The sequence below is a fragment of the Telopea speciosissima genome, chromosome 7 (assembly GCF_018873765.1).
Source record: "Telopea speciosissima isolate NSW1024214 ecotype Mountain lineage chromosome 7, Tspe_v1, whole genome shotgun sequence".
In the NCBI taxonomy this organism is placed as follows: Eukaryota; Viridiplantae; Streptophyta; class Magnoliopsida; order Proteales; family Proteaceae; genus Telopea; species Telopea speciosissima.
Genome location: NC_057922.1, coordinates 39,054,467 through 39,081,053, shown reverse-complemented (window position 1 = coordinate 39,081,053; position 26,587 = coordinate 39,054,467). Strand labels below are relative to the sequence as shown.

General features: G+C 38.8%; 1 protein-coding gene across 1 annotated transcript; it reads right to left on the bottom strand.

The window, feature by feature from the left end:
* Positions 1 to 19,561: 19,561 nt before the first annotated feature.
* On the bottom strand, positions 19,562 to 20,388 carry LOC122668538. Its single transcript, XM_043865089.1, has 2 exons — positions 19,987 to 20,388; positions 19,562 to 19,808 (listed from the first exon to the last, which is right to left on the bottom strand). Exons 1-2 carry the CDS (start codon positions 20,319 to 20,321, stop codon positions 19,562 to 19,564), a joined length of 582 nt encoding a protein of 193 aa, XP_043721024.1. The 5' UTR covers positions 20,322 to 20,388.
* Between the last annotated feature and the right edge of the window lie 6,199 nt (positions 20,389 to 26,587).

Genomic DNA, 26,587 nt, shown 5'->3' with positions numbered 1-26,587 from the left:
TCCTTGGTTAACCTCTAGCAAACCCCGCATCTCCTCTCTTAATTCTCGCACTTGCTTTTCCAAGTCTTGTACATCATGGGTTATAATCATTGATCTCTGTGTTTCTTTCTCAGCAACAGTTCCAACCTGTATTAATCAATATAAAGAATGGTTAAATCTTACATACAGAAAAAAAGTAAATAAATTCATAAAGAATTAATGAAGGTAAGGAATATTCACTTGTTTCACATCTCGCGGTGATTTTGGAGGTGCATATGCATGTCCCTATATGGTTAGCGGTTGGATGAGATGGTAAAAATAAAATGGATAAGTATCTATGTCTTGCTCTATCTTTGCCCAATATTCATCCATCCAAAGGAAGTCTCGTCGATGCCGACCATCTCGAGGACATTTATAAAATGGACGGTCAAGATTATTTGCGGTTTGGGATATAAGATAAAGCATCTTTCCACCACCACATTCACATAACGGTGGTGTTGTGTCAAGATACACCGGAACATTTTTAAGCAATTCCTGCTTTGGTGTTATGTCAGCCATATCTCTGAAATTAGATATTGGATTAAAATAAAAGGAAAAAACCAACACATTATATTGGATATGCATTGGTCAGGGGTTGGGGTTAAGTTACCTGTCCTACAGTAGTGACACAGTTATAGATAGATAAAGACCTAACAAGTAGTAATAACTAGGTATAGTTTGTCATTTTTAAGTTCTGGAAACATCAACATGCTAGTGCCAACTTTCTATAGCTCCAAAATCATGTGAATTAGTCGAAGTAGTAATCAACCAGAATTTCTCCGATAACAAGCCCCCACCCAAACCCTAAATAACATATGGTTCTATTCATGGTCACTCTATTGAGGTTAAGGGAGGGACTGACACAAATAAAAAATCTTAAAGGTGGACCACTGCCTCAACTGTGAGGAACTCCTCACATTGCACTTGAGTAAATATTTCAAGATGCCACCTAAGTAATTTTCCAATTACAATGCAAACCAAAGGCGTAACAAATCTAGGAAAAATAAAAATAAAAAATAAAAAACCATGAAAATTCAATTTCAGATTTTCATATTCTGAACAATTCTGAACAAACCATGAAAGTTAAATTTCAAGGACATTCATGACCAATGCATATCAAAGTTAATTGATTCAAGATTTGGCCCATCTTCTCAAAGACTCAAAAAGCGCATCCATTCAAAACCACCAAAGCTACAATCAAGTTGAACTAGAGCAACGAAATCATCAATTTTAAGCATTTTGCTGTTAATACTATATTTGATTGTTTCAAAACTCTCAGGTTGCTTATAAAAATTTGAAGAACAAACCCAAGTCCCTAGCCTAATTAAAGGTCATAACTGCCAGCCCAAATCCAATCTAAAGTTGGATTGGATCAGTTGTGGCTTAAGGTCAGATTGATCAGTGTTGATAATTAAAGGTAACGGCCATGACAGATGCTCATTCAGGCAAATTTTGGCCCATGTAGGTTATCGAGAATAGTTTTCTTGGTTTGGGTTGGATTAGGGTGAGAAACTTATTAATCGAACTGTAGAGCCAGGGCAAGAGAGTCCATTCTCCTACATAGTAGCATGTTTTCTCTACTTTTAATCATCCCTCAATAAAATATAAGGTTAAATATAGAAACAGAGAGACAGAAAAAAAATAAATTCTATACGCAATGAAAGCATGTACCAATTTCAGACATTTAAATCTACACAAGCAATCTGGGGGGGGGGGGCAGAGAGGAATGTGGAGTTGCAGAGACCATAATGAAGTAAAAACTATAAGTTAAACAACACCAAGGTTACAGATCTAACCTTCGCGTTCGCCGTGCGAGGACCAGGTAGAAAATAAAGAGAGATAGAGATAGTAGGGGGTTTTCGCCTTCGCCGTGGATCAGACGAGTTTTCCTTGCAGCGACAATGTTGAATCGCCTTCACCTTTCTGCAAAGAGAGTGGGCTTTTCGTCTTCAATGGAGTTAAATGTGAGAAAAGAAGAGACGAAAGAGAGAGAGAGAGAGTGAGAGTGGAAAGACAGCGCGAAATCGAGGAGACAAGAGAGTTTTTCATCATGTAAATGAAATACAAATTTTGGAAAAACATGTATAAAGATGGTCATGATTGTCAGAGGAGAGAGGAGCGAGAAGTTCAGCAGAAAAAACCCAATTGAAGCTGAATCATTGGATGTGAATATTACACATGTCTCTCATCCGTCCAATGGACAACACCGACAACACGCTGTCAGATCAGCAGATGATAAAAATCCCCACTGTGCTGCTCTTACTGTGGCATGGTTCTAATTGGTTGACTCGGATTGGGATCGGTTGGTTGTTACTCATTTTCTTCATAATCCATCTCGAATGATACCGAATCATGGGCTAATTCCCGAATTCTAAATCGATTCGATTTTTACTATGAAATAGCTTAGATTCTCGATTTCTAAACCGATTCAGGCTGATTCTGAGATTTAAAACCTTGTGTATATCCTATAGGCGAATATAGTATAATTGCAACCTTGACCTGCAACTGTCCCTCGCATGAGATCGAGATGCATAATAGACGGATATTGATCAAGGATTGTGTTGAGTAGTTAAGAATGGAGGGGCTTCAGAGTCTTCAAATGTCGAGCTTCAAGGGGTCAGGGCATTTGGATATTTCCCCTTGTCGACTCATTGACGCATGTGACAATTGGAGAAAAAAATTCATTGGTGCTTAAGACGGGTATTCGATTAGATTCGCAAGTTGGGTGGGTAGATCCGGATCCGATCCGAATCGAATTTTAAATACATTTTCAGATCCAAGACTTAACCATATTAAATTTGGTCTGGATCGGATCCGGTTATTCGATCTGGATCCGTATTCAGTACTTGGTTACTGGTTACTCATTGATACCCTTCCTTACTTGCAACGGATTATAACAAAAAATTCCAAATCCAACAAATTGGTTTTTGAGTGGCAATTTAGAATTTCGAAGTGAGCTCCGTCTAACGACCATTACTGTATAGTTTTGTACAAAATCGGGTCAAACTGTTTGTCCTAAGTAGATTGATTGACAACCCTAATTAAATGGTTCCAAATCTATCTATGGGACTAGTGTATATGCATGGTTTTTAAGAGTCAGTTGATTTGAATTGGAACCGGTTTATTCTTATTCATTTTGTTCATTATCCATCTTGAATCGAACCGATTCATGGGTCGATTTCTTAATAGTTTTGTTCATTATCCATCTTGAATTGAACCGATTCATGGGTCAATTTCTTAATCATTTTCTTCAATATCTATCTTGAAGCGAATCGATTCATGGGCCGATTTGTTATTCATTTTCTTCATTATCCATATTGAATGGAACCAATAATGTTATTCTTTGAACCCTAGATTTTAGATGCATATTATTAGTTTCTGAAATTGAAAAATAATGTGTCTTTTGGGTGCTTCCATGGTCTCTGTTTCCACTCCATTTTTGTTTGATATTCGGTAACCAAGATCTAGAACCATATGCTTTTCTATCACTGTTTCTAAAGGTCTAGGGAAATATATGATCCTTATCTGTGAACTTTTAGATATAAAATGTATTGCTATCAATGTCAAGATACGTGAATCTTTATCATCTATCTTTGAATCTGAAATATATTTTTGGGATGTCTTTATGATCTGTTATCTTAATTATTCTTGATTGTTGTTCCATGACCTATTCTCTTGAATATCTTTATTCCGTTCGTATTTCTGGCGGTGATGTTTTTAGAATCTCAGATCTAATATCCTCATAATTGTTGTTCCTTGATTCATATTCGGTGGTGAATATGACCCTGCCCCCCAGTTGTCCTAATCAATCCTGTTGTTTTGGATCTGGTCTTGATGATGGTGACTAATTGGATCAAACCATGATCCTTGATATTCACTGGATCCTATGGCTGTCATACAGTAGATTTGGCAAATACAACTTATTATAAATGATCTTGATCTGGTTGTATGATCTAAATATAATTCATAAGCTGGACTCTAACATTCTAATTCAGATTAGATTTATGATAATCCAGACTTAATACATGGGCCAAAACGTTGGTTAAACTTGTGTGTTTGGGCCTAATGTTGGATAAGTGTGTGTCCATCAAACCCGGTTCGGTCCGGTTCAACCCGGTTCACCTTTGTATTGAACATTTATACATTTTAGTTTAATAATATCACATGTGATATAAACTTTTTGAGCATTATGTGTCCCTAAGTTTTACTTAAAATGGTAGTCACGACTAGGGTTTAAGCTGGGCACCCTTATCATATGGTCGTCGCATTGGGTATGCCTAGACATGCGATGTCAAGGTACGAATGCGAGTGCTCACATGTTTGATGTGTGCATTAGCGAAGAATCTATTGTGTTGATTCCCTCATGTATTACTGCCAGATGTAGGAAGGGATAGACATGTGTCACCCACACCCTATGCCTGAGGGAACCCTGTCACTGCAAAGTATGATTGCATTCTTTGGTTCATCAATGACTGAGACTCAAGCGAGTCAAAGCCGGTGTTCTGGGAATGCATGAATACTTTATGAGTGAAGGAGTTATCGAACATGGTCACCACTACCCAATTGGGGAACACCAAGATTGAGACTGTCTATGTATGGTCGGATCGGAATTTGGATCCAGTGCTGTTTTGGAAATGGTTTTGTAAAAATCTATTTTACATAAAATGATACATTATTTATATATATTTGAACAAAGTGTTTAATCAAATTTTGTGGACCCAATCAGATGCACAAACTCTCTTATATGGACATGTACTATGGATTGGGGTTTGGCAGCACATGTGTACATGCCCTAGATTCCATAATGATGGTGTTGATTAGTGGGGGGGTTGTATATGATAAATAGTTATCATATAGTGAGTTATTTGGAACTTGCTATTTTAATTAGTACTTTATTTAATTAATGGATATGGTGCTAATTGTAATTATCCATTAAATATTAAATAAAGTAATTAATTAATACTTTTCCTATTAGATTCTCCTTCTTCACCTATGTAGCACTTTGAGATTAAACAGAACTGCCAAACAAAGAGAGAGAGAGAGTCAGACTCTCTGGGAATTTATTAAATCCTACTGGGATTTGATTAATTCAAATATTATAAAAAGGGGACCAAAAACGTAGAAGAGAGAGCACACCACGTTTTGGGCAGACACACTCTCTCTCTCTCTCCCTCTTGTGATCTCTCTTCTTCTTCTTCTTGCTTCTCTCATCAGTGTTTGAGAGTTAGGGTTTTAGAAACCCAGATCTGTGCTGAGGAATTGGCGTGTAGAACCTTGGTAGCACCATTGGGATTGGCGTGTAGAACCTTGGTAGCACCATTGGAGGTTCAGATCTGTTTGCTTGGAACGCTCACTCGAGGAAGAACCACTGTCTATTGGAGGAGCAACACTTGAGGCTCACCAGGTTAGCAGTTCTTTAATAATTCCTTCAGTTATTTAATTATTAATATTTATGGGATGCAAAAGAAACTCGAATCGATTAATTTTCGCTACGCATTCAAGTATGGGATGGATCCCTCTTGCCATGTGATGGACTAGAGATGAGTTTTTCTGTCCCTACTGCGATGATTAATTTTATGGGACACATGAGAGAAGGAGAAACACTAACAAGGATGCACCAGGGTTCCCATGGGCGACCATGGGAAGCCCTAAAAATTAAATGGGGCACCCATGGGACACCATGGGACACCCATGGCGTGTAATACCCTAATTTTCAGTTAATTGGTTTCCCCAGGGAGCCATGGTTTGATCCCTGGACCGTTGTTTGACCAACAGTGTGGTATCAGAGCCACCTTTCCCACCCATGAATATTAGATAATTAATGGTTTAATATGATTGTCATGAGTGGGATGCAAGTTGCACATGTGAGGTTAAAATTATGGTTGTTGTAACAACCTTCCCATGTGCACATGGGTAGTTACAAGGTTGTTAGTGTAACAACCTACCCATGTGATGATGGATTTGGTTGCAATTTGTTATTTTCAATTATTGAAACATGTATCCATGTGTATTGTGATTATTAATTTTTAATTAAAATTATTTTAATCATGATTGTATGTGTGGGGGGAGCGCGCGCTGCCAAGCATCTACGCACACCCCTCCCCCTTTTTCCCTACCCATTTGTGTATTTTTTTGGGCTGCTGCCTACAGTGCCAGTTGATTCTGCCCACGGTGCCAGTGGCTATTACCTGCGGTGCTAGTTGATTCTGCCTATAGTGCCAGTGGCTATTGCCTACGAGAAAAATAGAATTTTTTGTATTAAAGGATGAAGATGGGTGAAGGGATCCCTCCCTCCACTCACTTGCAATTAAAATATGATTTTAATTTTTGAGTTTGGATACATATTATTACATGCGATGTGGTGATTCAATAATTGAGGAAATTCATGTTATTTTTTATTACTTGCTTTAATAATGCCCATGAGATTATGTTATAATGTGATTATGGGAATGGCATTCTAATAAATGGATGGATTGTTTATGTATGTGATACATGGGGCTATGGGTGGATGTGATGCTTCTCTCTCTTTTTCTCTGTCCCCCTATCTTTTTTATAAACAAATGTACTCCACCCCATGGGCAGCCCAAATGGTGCGTTGGTTTCTCCATGCGGGGTTTCTTTATTATTATGGAAAGAAAAGTGTATAGAATTTTTTCTAGGTTTTCATTGTAATTTTAGAGGAGTTAGGACTCCCAGGGCATGTTGATGGTGATCCACATGTGGCGCTTAAAGCTTATGGAGATGCAAATCACCTACTTTGAAGATATGATCGGACAGAGGAGATGATTGAGGCGTGGCATCCATGGCATGGTTGATGCACCCAAGTTATTAGTTTATTTTTATTTGGGAGGGTTTTCTAAATTGCTTCTAAACAAAAAATACCGCCATCCCATAATCACTATTAATTAATGTTGATTAATTATGAATGTTTAAATCTGTCCATGATATGTGAGAGTTGATTAATCCCTCTTTATTCACATTACATGTATGATATGGACTAGTCTTAATCGGTAGACATGTCCATGGCCTCCTATAGAAGATAAATGTAGAAAGTATGTGACATGACCCCACATAAGCTGACAGGATATTGCCAGGACCTCTGTCACACATTTATCTATATTTACCTCTATCTAGATACGTTAGGGTATGGATAGTGGGAGTGCACCGCGATAGTGGACCATCTCTCATGATTCCATGAACCAATGCAATAGGTAAGTACATGACTTGGGTGTATGTCAGTCGACAGGATCTGGACATGATACCCAGGTGGCCAAAAATATTGGAAGCCCATGAGGCAGACAGCTTAGTCCACACTACCAAGGTGTGTATAATGACTCCCGACAAAGTAAGTTATGCATGCGAGGGTTGTAGGTATCCAATTCATATTTTGGATTATGAGGGAAACCTAAATCATGAAAGACCATTGATGTGTGTGTGCTCAACTTTTATTTCAATGGTTGTTAATTAGCATGTGGTTTTTGCTTGTGCATGTATAGATAATTATATAATGGCTGTCGTTAATTCAAACATGTTAGCACTCATTAGTGAATATAAACTTAATGGTACAAACTATGCTGATTGGTATCGGAGCATTAAGTTGCTCCTGACTGCTGAAGGACTGTACACAGTTCTAGATGAACAAGTTTCTCCTCAACTTGACCCGAATGATTTTGAGGCAAATGAAGAGATGCAGGAGTTTCTCATGAGGGATTCCAAGGCATCACTCTATATCCTAGGATCGTTGGAAAAGTCAATTGTTGACTCGGTTAAGTATATACGCACTGCTGGGAGTAAAATGGATAAGTTTGCTGAATTGTTCAACAGGCAGTTGACACACGCACATTCTGATGCGGTGAGTCAAATCCATAACTCCAAGATGTCCCAAGGGACTCTAGTGATCGATCATGTAATGAAAATGATCAATCTGTTTAAAAATTTGGAATCCATGGGGACTGATTTCAGCCTGCGATACAAGACTGATGTGATCCTAGCGTCACTCACTTCTACCTACGCACCTTTTAGGATGTCCTACAAGATGTCCGAGAAGGAGATGGAGCTCATCGAGCTTGCTAATGCACTGGTAGAGGCTAAAGCATCCTTGAAAAAGGACAAGGCTGAGGTCAATGCAACTGAGGTAAAGCCTTCTTCAGGTGAGAAGAAGAAGAAAAGGGAAGTATGGGTAAGACCCTGAAAACCAAGGGTGGGAAGTCTGGCAATAAAGCCAAAGGCAAGTGCTTCCATTGCAAGAAGGAGGGTCACTGGAAAAGAAACTATCATGCTTACCTGGCGACTTTGAAAGACAAGAAGTCGGATGAAACAGAGGCTGCTAAGGAAGGTATATGTGATGTTTACGTTTTTTATGAGTCTAATTTGTCTTTTGAACTGACCAATTGTTGGTTGGTGGATAGTGGATCCACTATTCACATTTGTAATGATTTGCAGGGGTTCAAGGAGATAAGGGAAGCTGAAAAGAAAAGAGGTGTGTCTTCGGATGGGCATTGGAGCTGAGACCATGGTGATGGCTGTGGAAACTTTTATTTTGAATTTTAATTCTGCTAGTTTAGTTTTAAAGGATTGCTATTATGTACTCTCGTTTAAGAGGAAGATTATTTCAGTTTCAAAACTTGTTTTGGACGGATATAGTTTCTCCTTTAATTTTAAATTGATTATTCATTTTAATAATTCTTTTGTGGCATCCGAATATATGCAAAGTGGTTTGTACTTTCTAGATTGCCCTATTAGAATGAATTTTGTTTCAAATGTTGATTTGAAATGGAAAGCAGCTCCAGTGAACTCAATATACCTGTGGCATCTAAGATTAGGTCACATTAATTTGGACCGAATCAGTTGTCAATTTGTGACCGAAACCGGGAACCGTCCCAATACCGTCCCGCTAAAACCCGATACCGGACCGTCCCATTAGTAAATGGGACGGTACTGGTATCTGATTTTGGTACCGAATGATAAATGGGATGGGACGGTTCTAGGACGGGATTCCCAATGGTACCAGTACCGAAATACCAATTAGGTACCGGATGGTACCGAAACTACTAGTACCGTTTAAAAAGAAAAGAGTATATAAGATCTTTTTTTAAAAAAAAAAAAAAAGGGTATAAGAATTACGACTCATTAGGGTTTCATTAATTGCCTTTTGAATACGAAGAGGAACAACAGGTCAACAGCCGTAGCTTGCAGTCTCTCCTCACAGAACCTGCTACAGTGCTACTCCCTTGACCAACTACATCTATCAGGTTCTTCCTTTTTGCACATAGGGATTCTTCCATTTTGTAGGACTTCTCTAGATTTAAAAAAATGAGAAGCTTATTACATGTGATCTTAGGGAGTTTGAAGAAGTAAAACTATGATTTCATAATTTAGCTTTATAAAAAGCAGTAGACAACTTAGATTTCATGATATTGAAAAAATTCTACAACACTAATAAACCCATTCGTTAGAAACAATTAAACTTCTTCTCCCTTTTTCTACAGTGCCTAGAACCGTTTAAGAACCGGTACCGTCCCGTCCCGCTAGTAATCGGGACTGGGATCTAGGTCTGGTCCCATTAACTAAATGGGACAGTACTGGGATTGACACTTTTGGTACTGGTACCGATACCGGTACTTTCCCGTCCCAAATACCGGGAACTGCCTCAATTGACACCCTTACGAATCAGTAGATTGGTGAGGGATGGGCCCTTAGAGAGTCTGAGGGTGGAACCATTCCCCACCTATGAGTCATGCCTTCAAGGCAAAATGACCAAGAAACCCTTTAGCAATAAAGGTGCTAGAGCCACAGATCTATTGGAGTTGATACACACTGACGTGTGTAGACCCATAAACATACAAGCGAGGTATGGGTATGAGTACTTTATCACATTCACCGATGATTACTCTAGATATGGTTACACATACTTGATATGTAGGAAATCGGAAGCCTTTGATAAATTTAAAGAATTCCAAGCCAAGGTCGAAAGACAGCTCAATAAACGCGTTAAGTCCTTAGGATCAGATCGTGGAGGGGAGTATCTATCAGATGAATTTAAAGATTACCTCATATCACAAGGGATAGTTAGTCAACTAACTAATCCAGGCATACCACAACAAAATGGTGTATCTGAACGACGCAATCGGACCCTATTGGATATGGTCCGGATGATGCTCAATTATAGTGAGTTGCCTCTCTCTTTCTGGGGGTACGCTTTAGAGACAACGATATATATCTTGAATAGGGTTCCATCCAAGTCTGTAGCCAAGACACCCTTTGAGTTGTGGAAAGGGCGCAAGCTCAGTATTCAACATCTAAGGGTATGGGGTTGCATAGCACATGTGCAAAAGCAACAGACAGACAAGTCGGAATCCAGGACTTCGAGATGCTATTTCTTAGGCTACCCCAAAGGCACGATAGGCTATTATTTCTATGACCCGATTGACCAAAAGGTCATTGTAAGTAAACATATCACATTTTTTTAGGAAGAAATGATGACCCAGAGGTCCAAACCAGTAGTCATTAAGGAGTTATCAGATAGCTCAGAAACGTCACTTCCATAAGTGAGACCAATTGACATACCCGCTGAAACTCCAACACCTGCAGAACCTTGACGCAGTGGGAGGACTATTAGACCACCCACTAGACTCACTCTTCTAACCGAAGAGGAAACAGTGGAAGAGTTCCACATGGTATTGATTGAATCAGATGATGATCCGATAACATACTCTGAGGCTCTAAAGGATGTTGATGCCACTAGGTGGCTAGAGGCAATGCGCTCTGAGATCGATTCGATGCATTCCAATAAGGTCTGGACTTTAGTCGATCCACCAATTGGATGTAAATGGATCTTCAAGAGGAAGAAGGGCGCAGATGGAAAGGTTGAAAGATTGAAAGCGAGACTGGTGGCAAAGGGCTATACCCAGAAAGAGGGTATAGACTATGATGAAACCTTTTCACCGGTGGCGATGATGAAATCCATCAGGATTTTATTGGTTGTAGCTGCATACTTTGATTATGAGATTTGGCAGATGGATGTGCAAACTGCATTTCTAAATGGGTTCCTGCAAGAGGAAATCTACATGGAATAGCCAGAGGGGTTCTCTTCCTTAGAGGAAGAAAGGAAAGTGTGCAAGTTGCAAAGGTCCATTTATGGACTGAAGCAGGCTTCCAGGAGCTGGAACATCAGGTTTGATCAAGCAATCAAATCGTTTGGTTTTGATCAAAACTTGGATGAACCATGTGTTTACAAGAAGATCAGTGGGAGTGCAGTATGTTTTCTTGTTTTATACGTAGATGACATATTGCTGATGGGTAACGATGTAAGATTTCTTTCATCAGTAAAATAGTGCTTATCTACAATGTTTTCAATGAAAGACCTAGGTGAAGCTAGCTATATCCTTGGGATTAAACTCGTGAGAGATTGCCAGAGAAGGATGCTAGGCTTGTCACAGGCTACCTATATAGACAAAGTCCTGGCCAGATTTAGCATGGAGAACTCCGAGAGGGAAAGTGTTCCCTTCAGACATGGAGTCAGTCTTTCCAGATCTCAATGTCCGCAGTTTCAGACAGACATTGAAGAGATGAAGAGGATTCCCTATGCCTCAGCAATAGGGAGTCTTATGTACGCTATGTTGTGTACAAGACCGGACATTTGCTATGCAGTAGGTATGGTAAGTCGTTACCAATCTAACCCTGGACGCGAGCATTGGAGTGCTGTTAAGAATATCCTTAAGTACCTGAGAAGGACTAAAGAATATTTCTTGGTTTTTGGATCTGATCAGTTGTCAGTATTGGGATACATAGATTCAGACTTCCAAACTGACAAGGATGATAGAAAATCCATGTCTGGGATGGTATATCTAATCGGTGGAGGTGCCATTGTGTGGAGGAATGCGAAACAAAAGTCTATAGCCGATTCTACTACCGAAGTAGAATACCTTGCAGCTTGTGATGCAGCAAAGGAAGGTGTTTGGCTGAGGAAATTCCTATCAGATTTGGAGGTAGCTCCTGACCTTGTCAAAGGCCCCATTCCCCTGTTATGTGACAACAGAGGGGCCATTGCACAAGCTAAGGAACCTAGGGCTCATCAGAGGAACAAGCACGTGCAGCAAAAGTATCACCTCATCAGAGAGATTATCCAGCAGGGCGACATGAGTATCTCCAAAGTGGACACAACTGAAAATGTGTCTGATGCCATGACAAAGGGTTTGTCACCAAGAGTGTTTGAGAAACACATGGAGGGCATGGGTTTAAAATGTATGGGGAATTGGCTTTGATGTACAAGTGGGAGATTGTTGGATAAGTGTGTGTCCATCAAACTCGGTTCGGTCCGGTTCAACCCGGTTCACCTTTGTATTGAACATTTGTATGTTTTAGTTTAATATTATCACATGCGATATAAATTTTTTGGGCATTATGTGTCCCTAAGTTTTACTTAAAATGATAGTCACGACTAGGGTTTGGGCTGGGCACCCTTATCATATGGTCGTCGCATTGGGTATGCCTAGACATGCGATGTCAGGGTACGAATGCGAGTGCTCACATGTTGGATGTGTGCATTGGCAAAGAATCTACTATGTTGATTCCCTCATGTATTACTGCCAGATGTAGGAAGGGATAGACATGTGTCACCAACACCCTATGCCTGAGGGAACCCTGTCACTGCAAAGTGTGATTGCATTCTTTGGTTCATCAATGACTGAGACTCAAGCGAGTCAAAGCCGATGTTCTGGGAATGCGTGAATACTTTATGAGTGAAGGAGTTATTGAACATGGTCACCACTACCCAATTGGGGAACACCAAGATTAAGACTGTCTGTGTATGGTCGAATCGGAATTTGGATCCAGTGCCGTTTTGGAAATGGTTTTGCAAAAATCTATTTTACATAAAATGATACATTATTTATATATATTTGAACAAAGTGTTTAATCAAATTTTGCAGACCCAATCAGATGCACAGACTCTCTTATATGGACATGTAGTATGGATTGGGGTTTGGCAGCACATGTGTACATGCCCTAGATTCCATAATGATGGTGTTGATTAGTGGGGGGGGGGTTGTATATGATAAATAGTTATCATATAGGGAGTTATTTGGAACTTGCTATTTTAATTAGTACTTTATTTAATTAATGGATATGGTGCTAATTGTAATTATCCATTAAATATTAAATAAAGTAATTAATTAATACTTTTCCTATTAGATTCTCCTTCTTCACCTGTGTAGCACTTTGAGATTAAACAGAACTGCCAAACAAAGAGAGAGAGAGTCAGACTCTCTGGGAATTTATTAAATCCTACTGGGATTTAATTAATTCAAATATTATAAAAAGGGGACCAAAAACGTAGAAGAGAGAGCACACCACGTTTTGGGCAGACACTCTCTCTCCTATGTTTTGGTCTCTCTCCCTCTCTCTCCCTCTTGTGATCTCTCTTCTTCTTCTTCTTGCTTCTCTCATCAGTGTTTGAGAGTTAGGGTTTTAGAAACCCAGATCTGTGCTGAGGAATTTGAGAGCATCTGGGATTGACGTGTAGAACCTTGGTAGCACCATTGGAGGTTCAGATCTGTTTGCTTGGAGCGCTCACTCGAGGAAGAACCACTGTCTATTGGAGGAGCAACACTTGAGGCTCACCAGGTTAGCAGTTCTTTAATAATTCCTTCAGTTATTTAATTATTAATATTTATGGGATGCAAAAGAAACTTGAATCGATTAATTTCCGCTGAGCATTCGAGTATGGGATGGATCCCTCTTGCCATGTGATGGACTAGAGATGAGTTTCTCTGTTCCTACTGTGATGATTAATTTTATAGGACACATGAGGGAAGGAGAAACACTAACAAGGATGCACCAAGGTTCCCATGGGCGACCATGGGAAGCCCTAAAAATTAAATGGGGCACCCATGGGACACCCAGGGCATGCAATACCCTAATTTTCAGTTAATTGGTTTCCCTAGGGAGCCATGGTTTGATCCTTGAACCGTTGTTTGACCAACATCTAATACATGGGTCGGACTCTGATGTTTAACCCAAGAAATGATCTAGTTTAGATTGAGCTTTGGTATCTTTAATCAAGATATGATGAATCGGGTTCAACTAGGATTTATAAATAAGTCCATGTTGATTTAAATTTCACGCTACGGGTTGGCCCCTGGCATAATTGATCTACATAAATATTTGGCTCACAAAACCATATTTGATTTTAGGATCTTTAGCCCATTATGTTCAGGCTAGTAATGGATTGGAAAGCCCATCTGTAGATTTTGATACATATTAATTGGGTCTATTCTATCGGAGCTGGTTAACCATGAAATGATTTTCATAAACTACTAAAGCGTCATTCGCTAAATCAGGTTTGATCAGCCCCATCAACCGATCCTAATACATTTATATAGCTAGGTCCATTCTCATTTAAATCAAATGGAGTCCATATGATAACTGATTAGGCCCACGATTAATTCGATCAGGCCCATCAATAGATCTTAATACATTTATATAGCTAGGCCCATTCCCATTTAAATCAAATGGAGTCCATATGATAACTGGCCAGACCCATGATAACTAGGCAGGCCCATCAATAGATCCTAATACATTTGTATAGTCGGACCTCATCATCAAATGCTAATTTCCTAGTTTAATCTGATTAGGCCCATTAATAATTCCCTACAGCCATGAAGAGGGATAATTCTCTTGTCATTTCTTCTTGTCTACTTAAGGCCCAGTCAGGGCCATGGTGGATCCATTTAGGGATTATCCATTGAATCCGCTTTCATTTTAGTTTAGGCCCAGTTCGGCCCATTTCAAAAATAAAACTCTGTTTTGGCTTTCCTTTTTTCTATTCTCTTGTCTTTCCTTTTGTTTTCTAAAACCATTTTTTGCCTTTGATTTCAAAAATGATTTTCCATTGCCATAGACGGACGGCTTGGATTTAATCATGATCTTTGGCTTAAGTCATTCGGCATACATTAACCGGCCCTAGGAAATCACTTTTAATCAACTGCCTCTTGAGTCAAGCTCATTGGACTTGGGGATTCCATATCCCTAAGACCATGCATACGGGTTTCAATCAAAACCCATCGTCAGTAAATCATCCGAGTCCCTATTCAATTATTTGGCTTCCAAACAAAGCCTATGAAATAAATGGGTTTGAATCCGAACTTAATTATGTCTTTATTTTCTATAAGCCTCCTCCCTAAAACATATCATTTGGTGGCGGTCTATATGATGAGCTATGTAACGATTGAGTTGTTTTCTCTTGCATACCGAAACACTTTATATTGGCTAGTCCGGTATATGGGTATCCCTAGGGCCGTACATCTCCAATTTGTCAACATAAGTTGGGATTTCTATCTTCGAATATATTTTATATCTTATCTAATATCTATTCTTTAGTCTCATTCGTTCTTCTTAAGTCTGCATCCAAAATAAATCAAAAGATCAAAATAGCAATATCCCATGGGACGCTATGCATTAATTTATGAGCCAATATCGAAAATCATAGTAGGCATAGGACAATCTTCGATCAATCCTTCTGAATCAATCAAATTGAATCTTGTGACCGATATGTCTGGCCTATATTCTTGTATGGTGGTGGTGGCGGTGGTGGTGGTGATGGTGGTGGTGGGTATGTAAAAGAAGATGATTTGGGGAAGATGAGCACATTTTGGGGTTTTTAGGAACAAATATTTAGGGGTAAAATAGTCTTTTCAAATTAGGTTAGGGTAATACATAAATGAGGGCAATTAGGTCTTTTCATTTATAAAAATAAAACAAAGGGTAAAATGATCATTTTCAATTAGTTTAGGGCAACAAATAAGTGAGGGTAATTAAGTCTTTTCAGATTTAAGAAAATGGAGCAAGGGGTAAAATGGTTAAAATTTTGGCATCTAACGGTGGTATTTAACGGATTGGACCTATCTGGCATTTGGGGTGTAAAGCAGGGGTGGTACGTGGAATATTGAAGGGTGGTACATGGAATATTGAGCCGCTTAGGGGGGTACGAGGAATATTGGGTGCATTATAGGGGGGTACGTGTACTTTACCCTTTATATAATGGTTCTCATGTTTGCAATTGAGGTGTTGAATGGGTTCCTATAATAATTAGTGAAACACTTGAGAATGAATCACTCCCATGTTCACATGATTAGGATTGATGTACTGACTCTAACAACACGAACCATTTTTCATCTCTCTCTGGCTATATTTGGAAATGGAGATCTAATAGGCTAACTGTGGATTGGATTTGTTGATGTGGAACTGAAGCATTATTTTTTTTTTTTGTTTTTTTTTTACCCCAAATATTATCTGGGACCCGGGGTGGCCCCTAGCATTTTATTTATAACATGAAAATTTAGAAAAATATACACGGGGGGGATGTAGCCCGCCTTACCCCTAACCCAAGGAGACAACTCACTCTCTAAACACTCCAGTTGTAACCCTTCCCTCTTACAGAACCACCATACAAAAGGTTAGAAATGAAAAACAGGAAGGCCAGCCTTTGTTAAATAGTAATGGTAAGTAGATGGTAAAATATGCCATCTTTGAATTTTAATGATAATTCCCCTATTTTTTATGACTGTTCTTATTCAATAAAAAATGTTTTCATTTGCTTTCTTGTATGTTAGTCTTTAGCTCAAATAGGTAGAAAACTTTGGGATTCTCAAAAATGTTCCCATTTTTCTGTTGTTTCCAGATTGGTTCTTTAATAACTTTTACTAGTCATGCTGATGGATCCTTGCAATTGTTTGGCTTCAAGGGACAAGGTCTTACAATTTCCCCCTTCTTTTCAGAACTTGATCTTAGTAAGGATTCAGATTGGAACATATTTTATTCAATTAAAATTGCCCTCATTTGCTTTCTTGTGCGAGTCTTGAGCTCAAATAGGTAAAGCACCTGGGGATTCCCTAAGGTCGTGTTTGGTTGGAGGTTTCTTCGGAGATGGATTCAACGGAATCTGGATTCCTGAATTTTTTGCGTGTTTGGTTTCTCGGAACCCGGTTCCGTGTTGGATTCTAAGAATCCATGAAAATCCATTTTTCAATGTAAATTTGGAATCCACAAGAATTCCAAAATGAGTCCAGGATTCTAGGCCCTCATATATATAGGATGGATTCTTGTGGACTCCAAAAATCGGGATTGAAACTTCAGTTTGATTGCTAGGGTTTCTCTGGTCTTCAACCTTCTCATTTTCTTCTCCAAGGAACCGAAGACAAAGACAATCTCTGCAACTCCAAGGAAGCGAAGGTTCTTCACGACTCTCTTTCTCTCTCTGGTCTTCAGCCATCTCATTTTCTTCTCCAAGGAACCGAAGACGAAGATAATCTCTGTAGCTCCAAGGAAGCGAAGGTTCTTCACAACTTTCTTTCTCTGTGGTCTTCAGCCATCTCGTTTTCTTCTCCAAGGTTCTTCACGACTCTCTTTCTCTCTCTCTTTGTTTCTCTGTCTCTCGCTTTCTCTCTCTATCATTCTCGTTTTCTTTGTCTCTGTCTCTCTCTCTCTCTCTGTGTCTATGTATCTCTCTGTCTCTCCCTTTATCGTTCTCGTTTGATTATAGCTAGGGTTTTTTTAAAAAAATTGGAATTATTGATTGCTAACCAATTTTTTTCTCCATTTCAGGTTCTAGAAAGTTCAATAGGGTCGTTTTGAAAATCTCCAATGAAAGGAACATCTTGGATTAACGCAGGTATGGCATATTTCTTCTCTCTCTCCCTTATCTGAGACAGCTGCATTATAGTTAGGGTTTTTTAAAAAAAATTTCATGCTCTTTCTCTCTTTGGTCTTCAGCCATCTCATTTTCTTCTCCAAGGAACCGAAGACGAAGATAATCTCTATAGCTCCAAGGAAGCGAAGGTTCTTCACAACTTTCTTTCTCTGTGGTCTTCAGCCATCTCGTTTTCTTCTCCAAGGTTCTTCACGACTCTCTTTCTCTCTCTCTTTGTTTCTCTGTCTCTCGCTTTCTCTCTCTATCATTCTCGTTTTCTTTGTCTCTGTCTCTCTCTCTCTCTGTGTCTATGTATCTCTCTGTCTCTCCCTTTATCGTTCTCGTTTGATTATAGCTAGGGTTTTTTTAAAAAAATTGGAATTATTGATTGCTAACCAATTTTTTTCTCCATTTCAGGTTCTAGGAAGTTCAAAAGGGTCGTTTTGAAAATCTCCAATGAAAGGAACATCTTGGATTAACGCAGGTATGGCATATTTCTTCTCTCTCTCCCTTATTTGAGACAGCTGCATTATAGTTAGGGTTTTTAAAAAAAAATTTCATGCTCTTTCTCTCTTTGGTCTTCAGCCATCTCATTTTCTTCTCCAAGGAACTGAAGACGAAGATAATCTCTATAGCTCCAAGGAAGCGAAGGTTCTTCACAACTTTCTTTCTCTGTGGTCTTCAGCCATCTCGTTTTCTTCTCCAAGGTTCTTCACGACTCTCTTTCTCTCTCTCTTTGTTTCTCTGTCTCTCGCTTTCTCTCTCTATCATTCTCGTTTTCTTTGTCTCTGTCTCTCTCTCTCTCTGTGTCTATGTATCTCTCTGTCTCTCCCTTTATCGTTCTCGTTTGATTATAGCTAGGGTTTTTAAAAAAAAATTGGAATTGTTGATTGCTAACCAATTTTTTTCTCCATTTCAGGTTCTAGGAAGTTCAATAGGGTCGTTTTGAAAATCTCCAATGAAAGGAACATCGTGGATTAGCGCAGGTATGGCATATTTCTTCTCTCTCTCCCTTATCTGAGACAGCTGCATTATAGTTAGGGTTTTTAAAAAAAAAATTCATGGTTTGTACCAGCCGCATCTTCAACTAGGATTTAAATACACCTCTTAAGTCTACACATAATTAAAACAATTTGTCTCTTTCCCATTTTTGGTAATCAAGAAGAGATGGCCATTGCAGAATGCAAATGGTCCTCACCCTAAACTGTTCTTCTACTGTGTGCCACATTGGCTTCCCTAGAATCCACCATTTAATGAAATCAAAGGAATAGGAATAGGAGCAATAAATAGAGAATCAGTCTCTTCCCCTTGTTTGATTATTATTGTATAAAATTTAGTTTATCTTATACCAAGTTCTACATGACCAAATAACATTCAAAAGCAAAGGAAATAATATATTTGATATTAAATGTATAGATAGTATTGATGATAGAATAATACTCCTTGTCTGCATATGGAGTTTATTGTTTTTTTCTCAATTTTTTTTTCTTTGTTTTGTGTGATTTTCAGCCCCACAATTTTTTTTTAATGCAAAGTAAAACAATTGGTTTGCATGTCATACGTAAGCTATGATGAAACTAGAACGCAAGAAGCCATAATGCAGTCAATGAAGACCAGAACCCTCTAGTCATGGTTTAGACCTTGAAAGGAAGAAAATCCTAATGCCGTCACAACTTCCCAATGAGTCCCAACTCCTAATTCAAACATAACTTCTAAACTGATCACCTAAGCTACAAAGTAAGTAGTATGGAATAGGAAACGATGCTCTAAAGAGCCCGTGACTAGGCTAACAAGGGTCTGCTGCATAAAAAAAAAACAAAATCTTTTCTTAATCTCGAGCAATAAAGTAATAATTCATCAATTTGGTTCAGACTTCGAGCATAAGCACTTTACATTTAGGTTTGCAGATGCAAGAGATTGTGATATCTGCTCCAAAAGCTGCAACACAATTCCAAGTCGACCAATGGGTACAAGGACATAACCTCCTTGTGTAACAGAGTCTATGGCGTAGGAGCAGATGAAAGCAAGCTTGTCCATCTCCTCTGAATATTCTTCAGTACCAATGAGTGATTGGATGAAATTCTTCCCATCATTATCATTATTCCTGCAACATGTCAAGCATTGAAATTTTAATCTCCAACTGCAGCTATTGAAAGGGGGCAGGGAAAGGAAAAAAGCTAAAGCTAGCAGATGAGCGAGTTCTAAATTTATTAAATGATATGGAACCAACAAAACAATGAGAAGCCTTTTATAAACTACATTAAAAATAAATAGGGTTATACCTTAGGGCTGAGAAACCACAGGCAGTTGGGTGGTTGACCTCAGACTCTATCTGATTCTTATGGGCAAGGGAATCCTTACTAACATCAACTTCATCATGCAACATTGAGAGATCAGAAAATAGGATCAGATCATTCCCTTGAAGAGAACTGTAGTCAAAACTCATTGCATGAGCAGATTCGAAGATGAAGCTTGACAAACAGGTAATGTTTCTTCTTGGACCATGTATTGGCCAGTTAGATGTTCCTATTTCCAGGCCAGAACTGAATGCTTTTAAAATCAATGTTCCATTGTAGCAGACTTCTTCGGCAAATGTAACAGACTGTACTTTCTGCATACAATCCTTCACATCTGTTACACTGACACATTATTCATTAATAAACATAACTAAATTCTAAATAAACAGAAAACACAATAGTTTGCAATTATGGATTGACATCCTTACCATTAAACTAGAAACCATGTATACTCAGTCTTTTTAGAAACTGTTGGACTATGTAATCCAGAATCCCATGGGGGTATTCTGGTCTTTTTGGGATAGTTTTATTCTTCTTATGTTATTAAGTGTAAGCGGGCTATGTGGGTTTGAATCCCACATCGCCTAGTTTAATTTCTTTGTAATTTCCCCTCTATTATAAATAGAGGGGCTTACCCATCAATGTATACAACACATTATTTTTTCTCATTCTCTCGTTCTAACGCATGATTCTGCCAACATGGTATCAGAACTGGTTTGATCTCGGTTAGAAAAAGAGTAAAAACCCTACTCCATCTCTCCAATCGACCTCTCCTTCTTCTCTCTCTCTCTCTCTCTCTCTCTCTCTCTCTCTCTCTCTCTCTCGGCTTCTCTTTCTCTGGTTTTCTTCTTCTCCTCCTTGTAAGGGGGCAGCACTAAAGAGGTAAAATCCCTGACCAATGATTTAGTTGCCGCCCTCCTCCATCCTATCTACTTTTTTATAATAAAATACTACTAGAATCATCTTTGCGATTTGGGGTTTTCTAGAATTTTTTGGAGATCGACTTCCTATTACTATTGAAGGCTAACCTTCCACCATTGGGGCTCCCTATGCATCCTTCTCCAGCCCCTTTCTACCCTATTCCATTATCCTCATTCCCTATTTTCTTTTTCTCCAAGCTTTAATTAATTGCAACCACCATACCTTAATCGGCCTCAACTTGTCAGGGTTTTTCAAAGCCCTAACTCCAATCGATTTTGGTGTTTCCTTTTTCAGATGCAGCTGATCTTTTGGGGGTGATTCCCTATTACTACAAGCCCTACTCAACTTAAGTTTGGACCCTTTCTGATGGCTGGATTTGTTTCAACAGTAAAAATTCCTTAACCTGCGAATTTGGTTACCTGCCAAAAACCCTGACTTTCAGGTTTCAATTTTTGTTAATTTTTTGAGGGCTAATTACTCCTACTTCAAGGACCAATCATCCTCAATATTGCACCTATCCAAGTTTTTTGAAGACCCCTACCCCAATCGATCTCTTCTTTTCAAGGTTTTCCAAAACCCTGATGAAAATCGAATTGGGCTAGGGATGTTTGCTGCTGTTCGAGTGCTTTGGAGGTGGTTCTAACATTAATAGAGAACTCTCCTTCATCAATTCAAGGTTTGAAGAAGGTCCTTTATGCTGGCGTAGTGTTGAAATGCTACCGTGCTCTCCTTTTGCAATTTTTTAGAGTCTCTCCCCTTTGAAGATCAGGTCTCACTCTTACTGGACATTAATTGTTCACCTTAGAAGTTCCATTCTAACAGCCTTGGTCAGCATCTATTACATGTCTACATCAGCAATTACAGCCCCCTTTCCCTAAATCGATCTCAATTTCAGGGTTTTCTAAAACCCTAAGAACAATCGATTTTAGGGTTAGGGTTATCCTATCAAGCTCATTTTTTGAGGAGAGTCTTATACATATCAGAGGACTATTCAACCTATATTTCAGCATCATTCATCACTTATTTTTCAAAAAAATTCAAGTTCATTCTTATGGCTCGATTTTTTCGATTATCAGCCTATTTTTACTTGTTTCTATGTGGCTGGCTGCTTTAATTACCTATGGATCTGTAGGGTTATTTATCTTATATTTGCTGGTTCTATTGAGCTTTACTACATATATTACTGTTTTTATTGATTGGGTTCTATAAGTATGACTGGTTGACATGTTACTACTGCCTTTATGAGGACTAATGCTGCCCTGTTATTGAGACTGAGTATCCAACTATTGGAGATCGAATTTCTTACATTATTGTAGACTCGAATCTACTATCCTAGAGATCAGCTTATTTGGGATTACAACAGTGTATTCCATGGTTATTGGTTGCAACTACAAACCTATTCAATTGTGTGAAGCTCTTCCATTGGTTTATATCCAGCTTACTTTTGGAGCTTGATCCTAGCATTATTCACTAACTTAGATCTGATCCAAGTTTTTGTTGAAGCTTATTATATCAATTATGTCCAGATATCTTCGTCAGTTCTATTTAGCATGTGAGAGTTTGTAAATTGGAGTTTTGCACACTTGCTCTTCCTTGTTTGAAGGTTGATCAAGCCTTGAAGATTGGAGTCTTTTCGTACTCCAAATCAGATCTGTATACTTATCAGATTTGACTATTGAAGTTAGGTGTTTCTCCCCTGTAGGAGTTTCCATCAAAAGTGTTTGTTTGATCGTTTGAAGGTGGTAGACAATTTCCATGTTGCGTTGTTTTTCTCCGTAATTCGTTATCGCACTGCTTCCGTTAACTTCACCACCTCCCATATCATACCTTTGGCATATACTCATAACCACCTTGGAAGTTTATGGTGTTCTCTAAAATTTCCATTTCTTCTCTTTTCATTACCCTTAGCACCTTTTGGAAAATTCTGGAATATTATACTTTTGCATTGTTTCTTACATCATCTCCATTTTCTGTCCACATGTACTACTACACGTGAGGGGGGGATTATGTACAGTATACCTGCTGCCATTGTAGAAAGCAGAACTTGCAGGAATACTTGGTTTAAAACATAGAAGATCAGTGTTTCCACCATTGCTATTGGGTATCCTTTATTATTGGGTTGAGTTTGCCGTAAAGGGGAGATTGGCATTAAAGTATTGAAGATGTTTAGTTATTGCGTGCCTATATGAGGTTTTACAACCGCTGCTTGATTCATCTGCTCGCTACCCTAGTTGCTTATCTTCAAGATTATCAGCCAGAGATTCATCACTGGATAGCTGTTAAAGATTGGTGAAAGTTTGCTAATCAAGTCTTCCTAGGTTTTGAAGACCTATTTTTTTCAAGTTCTTGAAGGTTTATTTGGGAGCTGCATTCGTCTTGAAGCTGAATTCTGCAACAACTGAGTTTTTTTCTATTTTGTTCAAGTTGGGCATTAGTACCTCATATGCGCCAACTTGAGGGGGAGTGTTAGTATTATTAGGAGTTCTTTTTTTCTTTAGTTCAAGCTGGATCTTTCTTTACTTATTTGTATAATGCAGCTTGAGGGGGAGTGTTGGAATATGTAATCTAGAATACCATGGGGGTATTCTGGTACTTTTGGGGTAGATTTATTCTTCTTATGTTATTAAATGTAAGTGGGCTATGTGGGTTTTAGTCCCACATCGCCTAGTTTAGTCTCTTTGTAATTTTTCCTCTATTATAAATAGAAGGGCTTAGCCATCAATAAATACAACACATTATTTTCTCTCATTCTCTCTTTCTAACCCACGATTCTACCAACAGAAACCAATTGACCCATTGCAGAACTAGAAAACGGTTTATGGTGAGACGAAATAGCTAGTCGAATGTAGAGATGTCATCATGGGTCTCACTCTTATCTTTTTTTTAAAGCTAATTTATGACCTGTTATTTTGTTAAACAGCCATGTGAGTTTAAGACTGATTTCATGATCAAGCTACTTCTAGCCTCTTGAGCAAGTCACCTAAGGCATAGAAGTGCTATTATGGATGTAGACATAGGGTTTGAAATATTCCCCTTGAACAAGAGAAATAATTCTCTTCAGACCTAGACCATTGAACTAGAAGAGCAACTAGGTGTGTATAATCATTCTCTAGCTCCATTTTTTCTCACTTTTTTTGTAATTTTCTCACAAACAAAATCATGATACATGTGGAATTTGCTTCTTCCTGTGTCAAATATGGCATCACAGACGAAGTAGATCTGTATGAAATCTCAGTTACAGGACCATTTGCCGGGCTACAATCATGCCTTGATCAACTAGGTTGCGATTCCAAAATCTGCAGTGCCAAGAATCATAGGTGATCGATGGAGGCACCAGAAGACAACCATAACCTTCAGATCTACTAGAAGGTGGATCCAAAAACAAAGAACAAAATCCATTTCATTGTCTGCGGCTCCCACCACTCATGAACAACCTGAAATTCATTGAATGTTGAAGATCTCAGGACTAGGGTAACTAATCTTCATGGATAGATATGCTGAGAAGTTTCTAGGTTGAGATACTACTTTTCAGAACTATTTTGAATGGAAATACATAGTGGAACAAAGGTTCTGTTCAGGAAACTTAGAAGAAAAAGGGGCAGCATTACAATGGCAGGAAAGGTATGAAAAATAAAGGGCTAGGCAAGGAAAATTAAAGTTAGGATTTGGAAGCATTATGAAGATGAAAATTGAGGAATCTCTGTCACCTCTAGGACCTCAACTATTACACCACTACAATTTTCGAGTCTAGGAAACAAACAACAAAGTGCTTTTCAGTTGTGAAAGTATCCTGTCACTTGACTTTGGCTTTTCCCCATTTCCATTTCATTTCTGTTCCTTCTCTTTTCTTTGACAGTTCTCTTTGGGTGTGCTCATTCTTGTTAGGGAGTGGGTGTTGGTACAGGGTGCTACTATTGTAGATTAGGTGATGGCCATGTTTGGGATAGGTAATCTGCTAGAGGGTAGGGGCTTGAGAAGCAAGTGCATCCTTTTGTTTCTTTTCTCTTTTTTTTTTTTTTTTAATCTTTCGGTGCCCTCTTTTCGGTCGGCCTTACTTCTGCTCTCTCTTCTTTTCCGCCCCCCATCCCAAAAAAAACCCAAACCCCTTTCTTAAGAAACTCTTGTTTTCACCTAAAACAGTCGAATTCATCAACTTATCTACATTTGTTGGCTTGCATGAAACTAACAAATATCCGATACCATGATATATATCATATTATCATATTATTATATAAGTGCATGAACTCATACTTTGTGATTATTTTTTCATTTGAGTATTTTATCCTTATTTTTCTAAAATTAGTATTTCTCTATCATTAAATTTTTTTCTCACTTCTTTGAATTTTTCACAAATTTTTGGTACCTTTACCATCAACTTTTTATATTTATAATAAATAAAATTTTTTTTTTTACTTTTTGGAAACTCAAGATTTGTTCCTCCCATTCCACGTCTCTCTCTCTCTCTCCTAGAGATCACTCATCTTCCCATATCTCTATTTCTTTTCCCTGTGTTCTCTACCTTAATTATAGTTAAAAATCTGCCAAACTTATGGTTAAAGGAGAAAAGAATCCCTTTGAGATCCCATTTTTGTCTCCTCCCCTAAAGCCTCTTTCGTCGATTTCCTTTGCATTCCTCCTCCCTCTTCTTCTTCTTTCTCTCTTCACATCACACGTCAAGGTTTGATTTCGATTGAAGTTTTCTCTCTCCGACGCTCTGTTATTTGTCTACCACGCTCAAAGTGGCTATCCAAACAGCGCTGTGGCTTCGGGGCTGCCTGCCTGTGACTGTTTGTTGGTGCTCTATTAACCTTATGGGGCTTCTCCTTTTTCCTCGCTTTATTCTCTTTTCCTCTCACACTTTTTTTCTATCTCTCTCTCTCTCTCTCAATGAAAACTCATAGAACCCACGCCATCTCCTGTGACTCAAACGAACATGAGGATTAGCCTTTTTTAATATAGATAGTCACTGAGAGGGAGTCCGGTCGGAAGATAGGAAACGAAAGAAAAAAACGTCAGACATGAGATAAGGATAAGAAGGATTAAGTAACGGCTTCCCATCGTTTCTTGTCTCATGTCTTGTGTTTCCCTCTCTCTGCTACAAGTACTGCTCCATCATCAACAAGAACAAGAAGAAGAAGGACCCAGTGAATATGAGATCTCCTTCGCCACCGTAGTCCCTTAGAAACAGAGAAACCCTGCCTCGGATGCCGCCGGCGGCTCCTCATCTCCAGTCCACCCTGTCCGTACATAAGCTTTGACACTTCAACACGCTGATACTGGTCTTCCGCTTCTCTCTCGCTGCTGCCATCTTCATGCATGCTCACTAACTTTCATGGCTCCAGTTCCCCCAGCAGGCTCAACTTTGAAGCTTTCAGGTACTCCCTGCTCTCCTCCCCCCTTTCTCTCAAAATACTCGAGTTCTATTTCAAAATTTTGTTTCCTTCTTTTCTTTTTACCTTTTACGTGTTAGATAAACCCAAACAAAGCGATTGAATCAGAATCATCTATAGAAATTAGAATGAAGATAGGAATGCAAATCGAATCAAAATATAAAAACCCAATCCCCTATTCCATTGCAGGTTTGTGCTGTCTGCAAATGCAATCGTTGCCTTGTGTTCGTTTGCAGAGATGGGAGCTTCGATTTGGGAGATTCTCAAAGGCACCA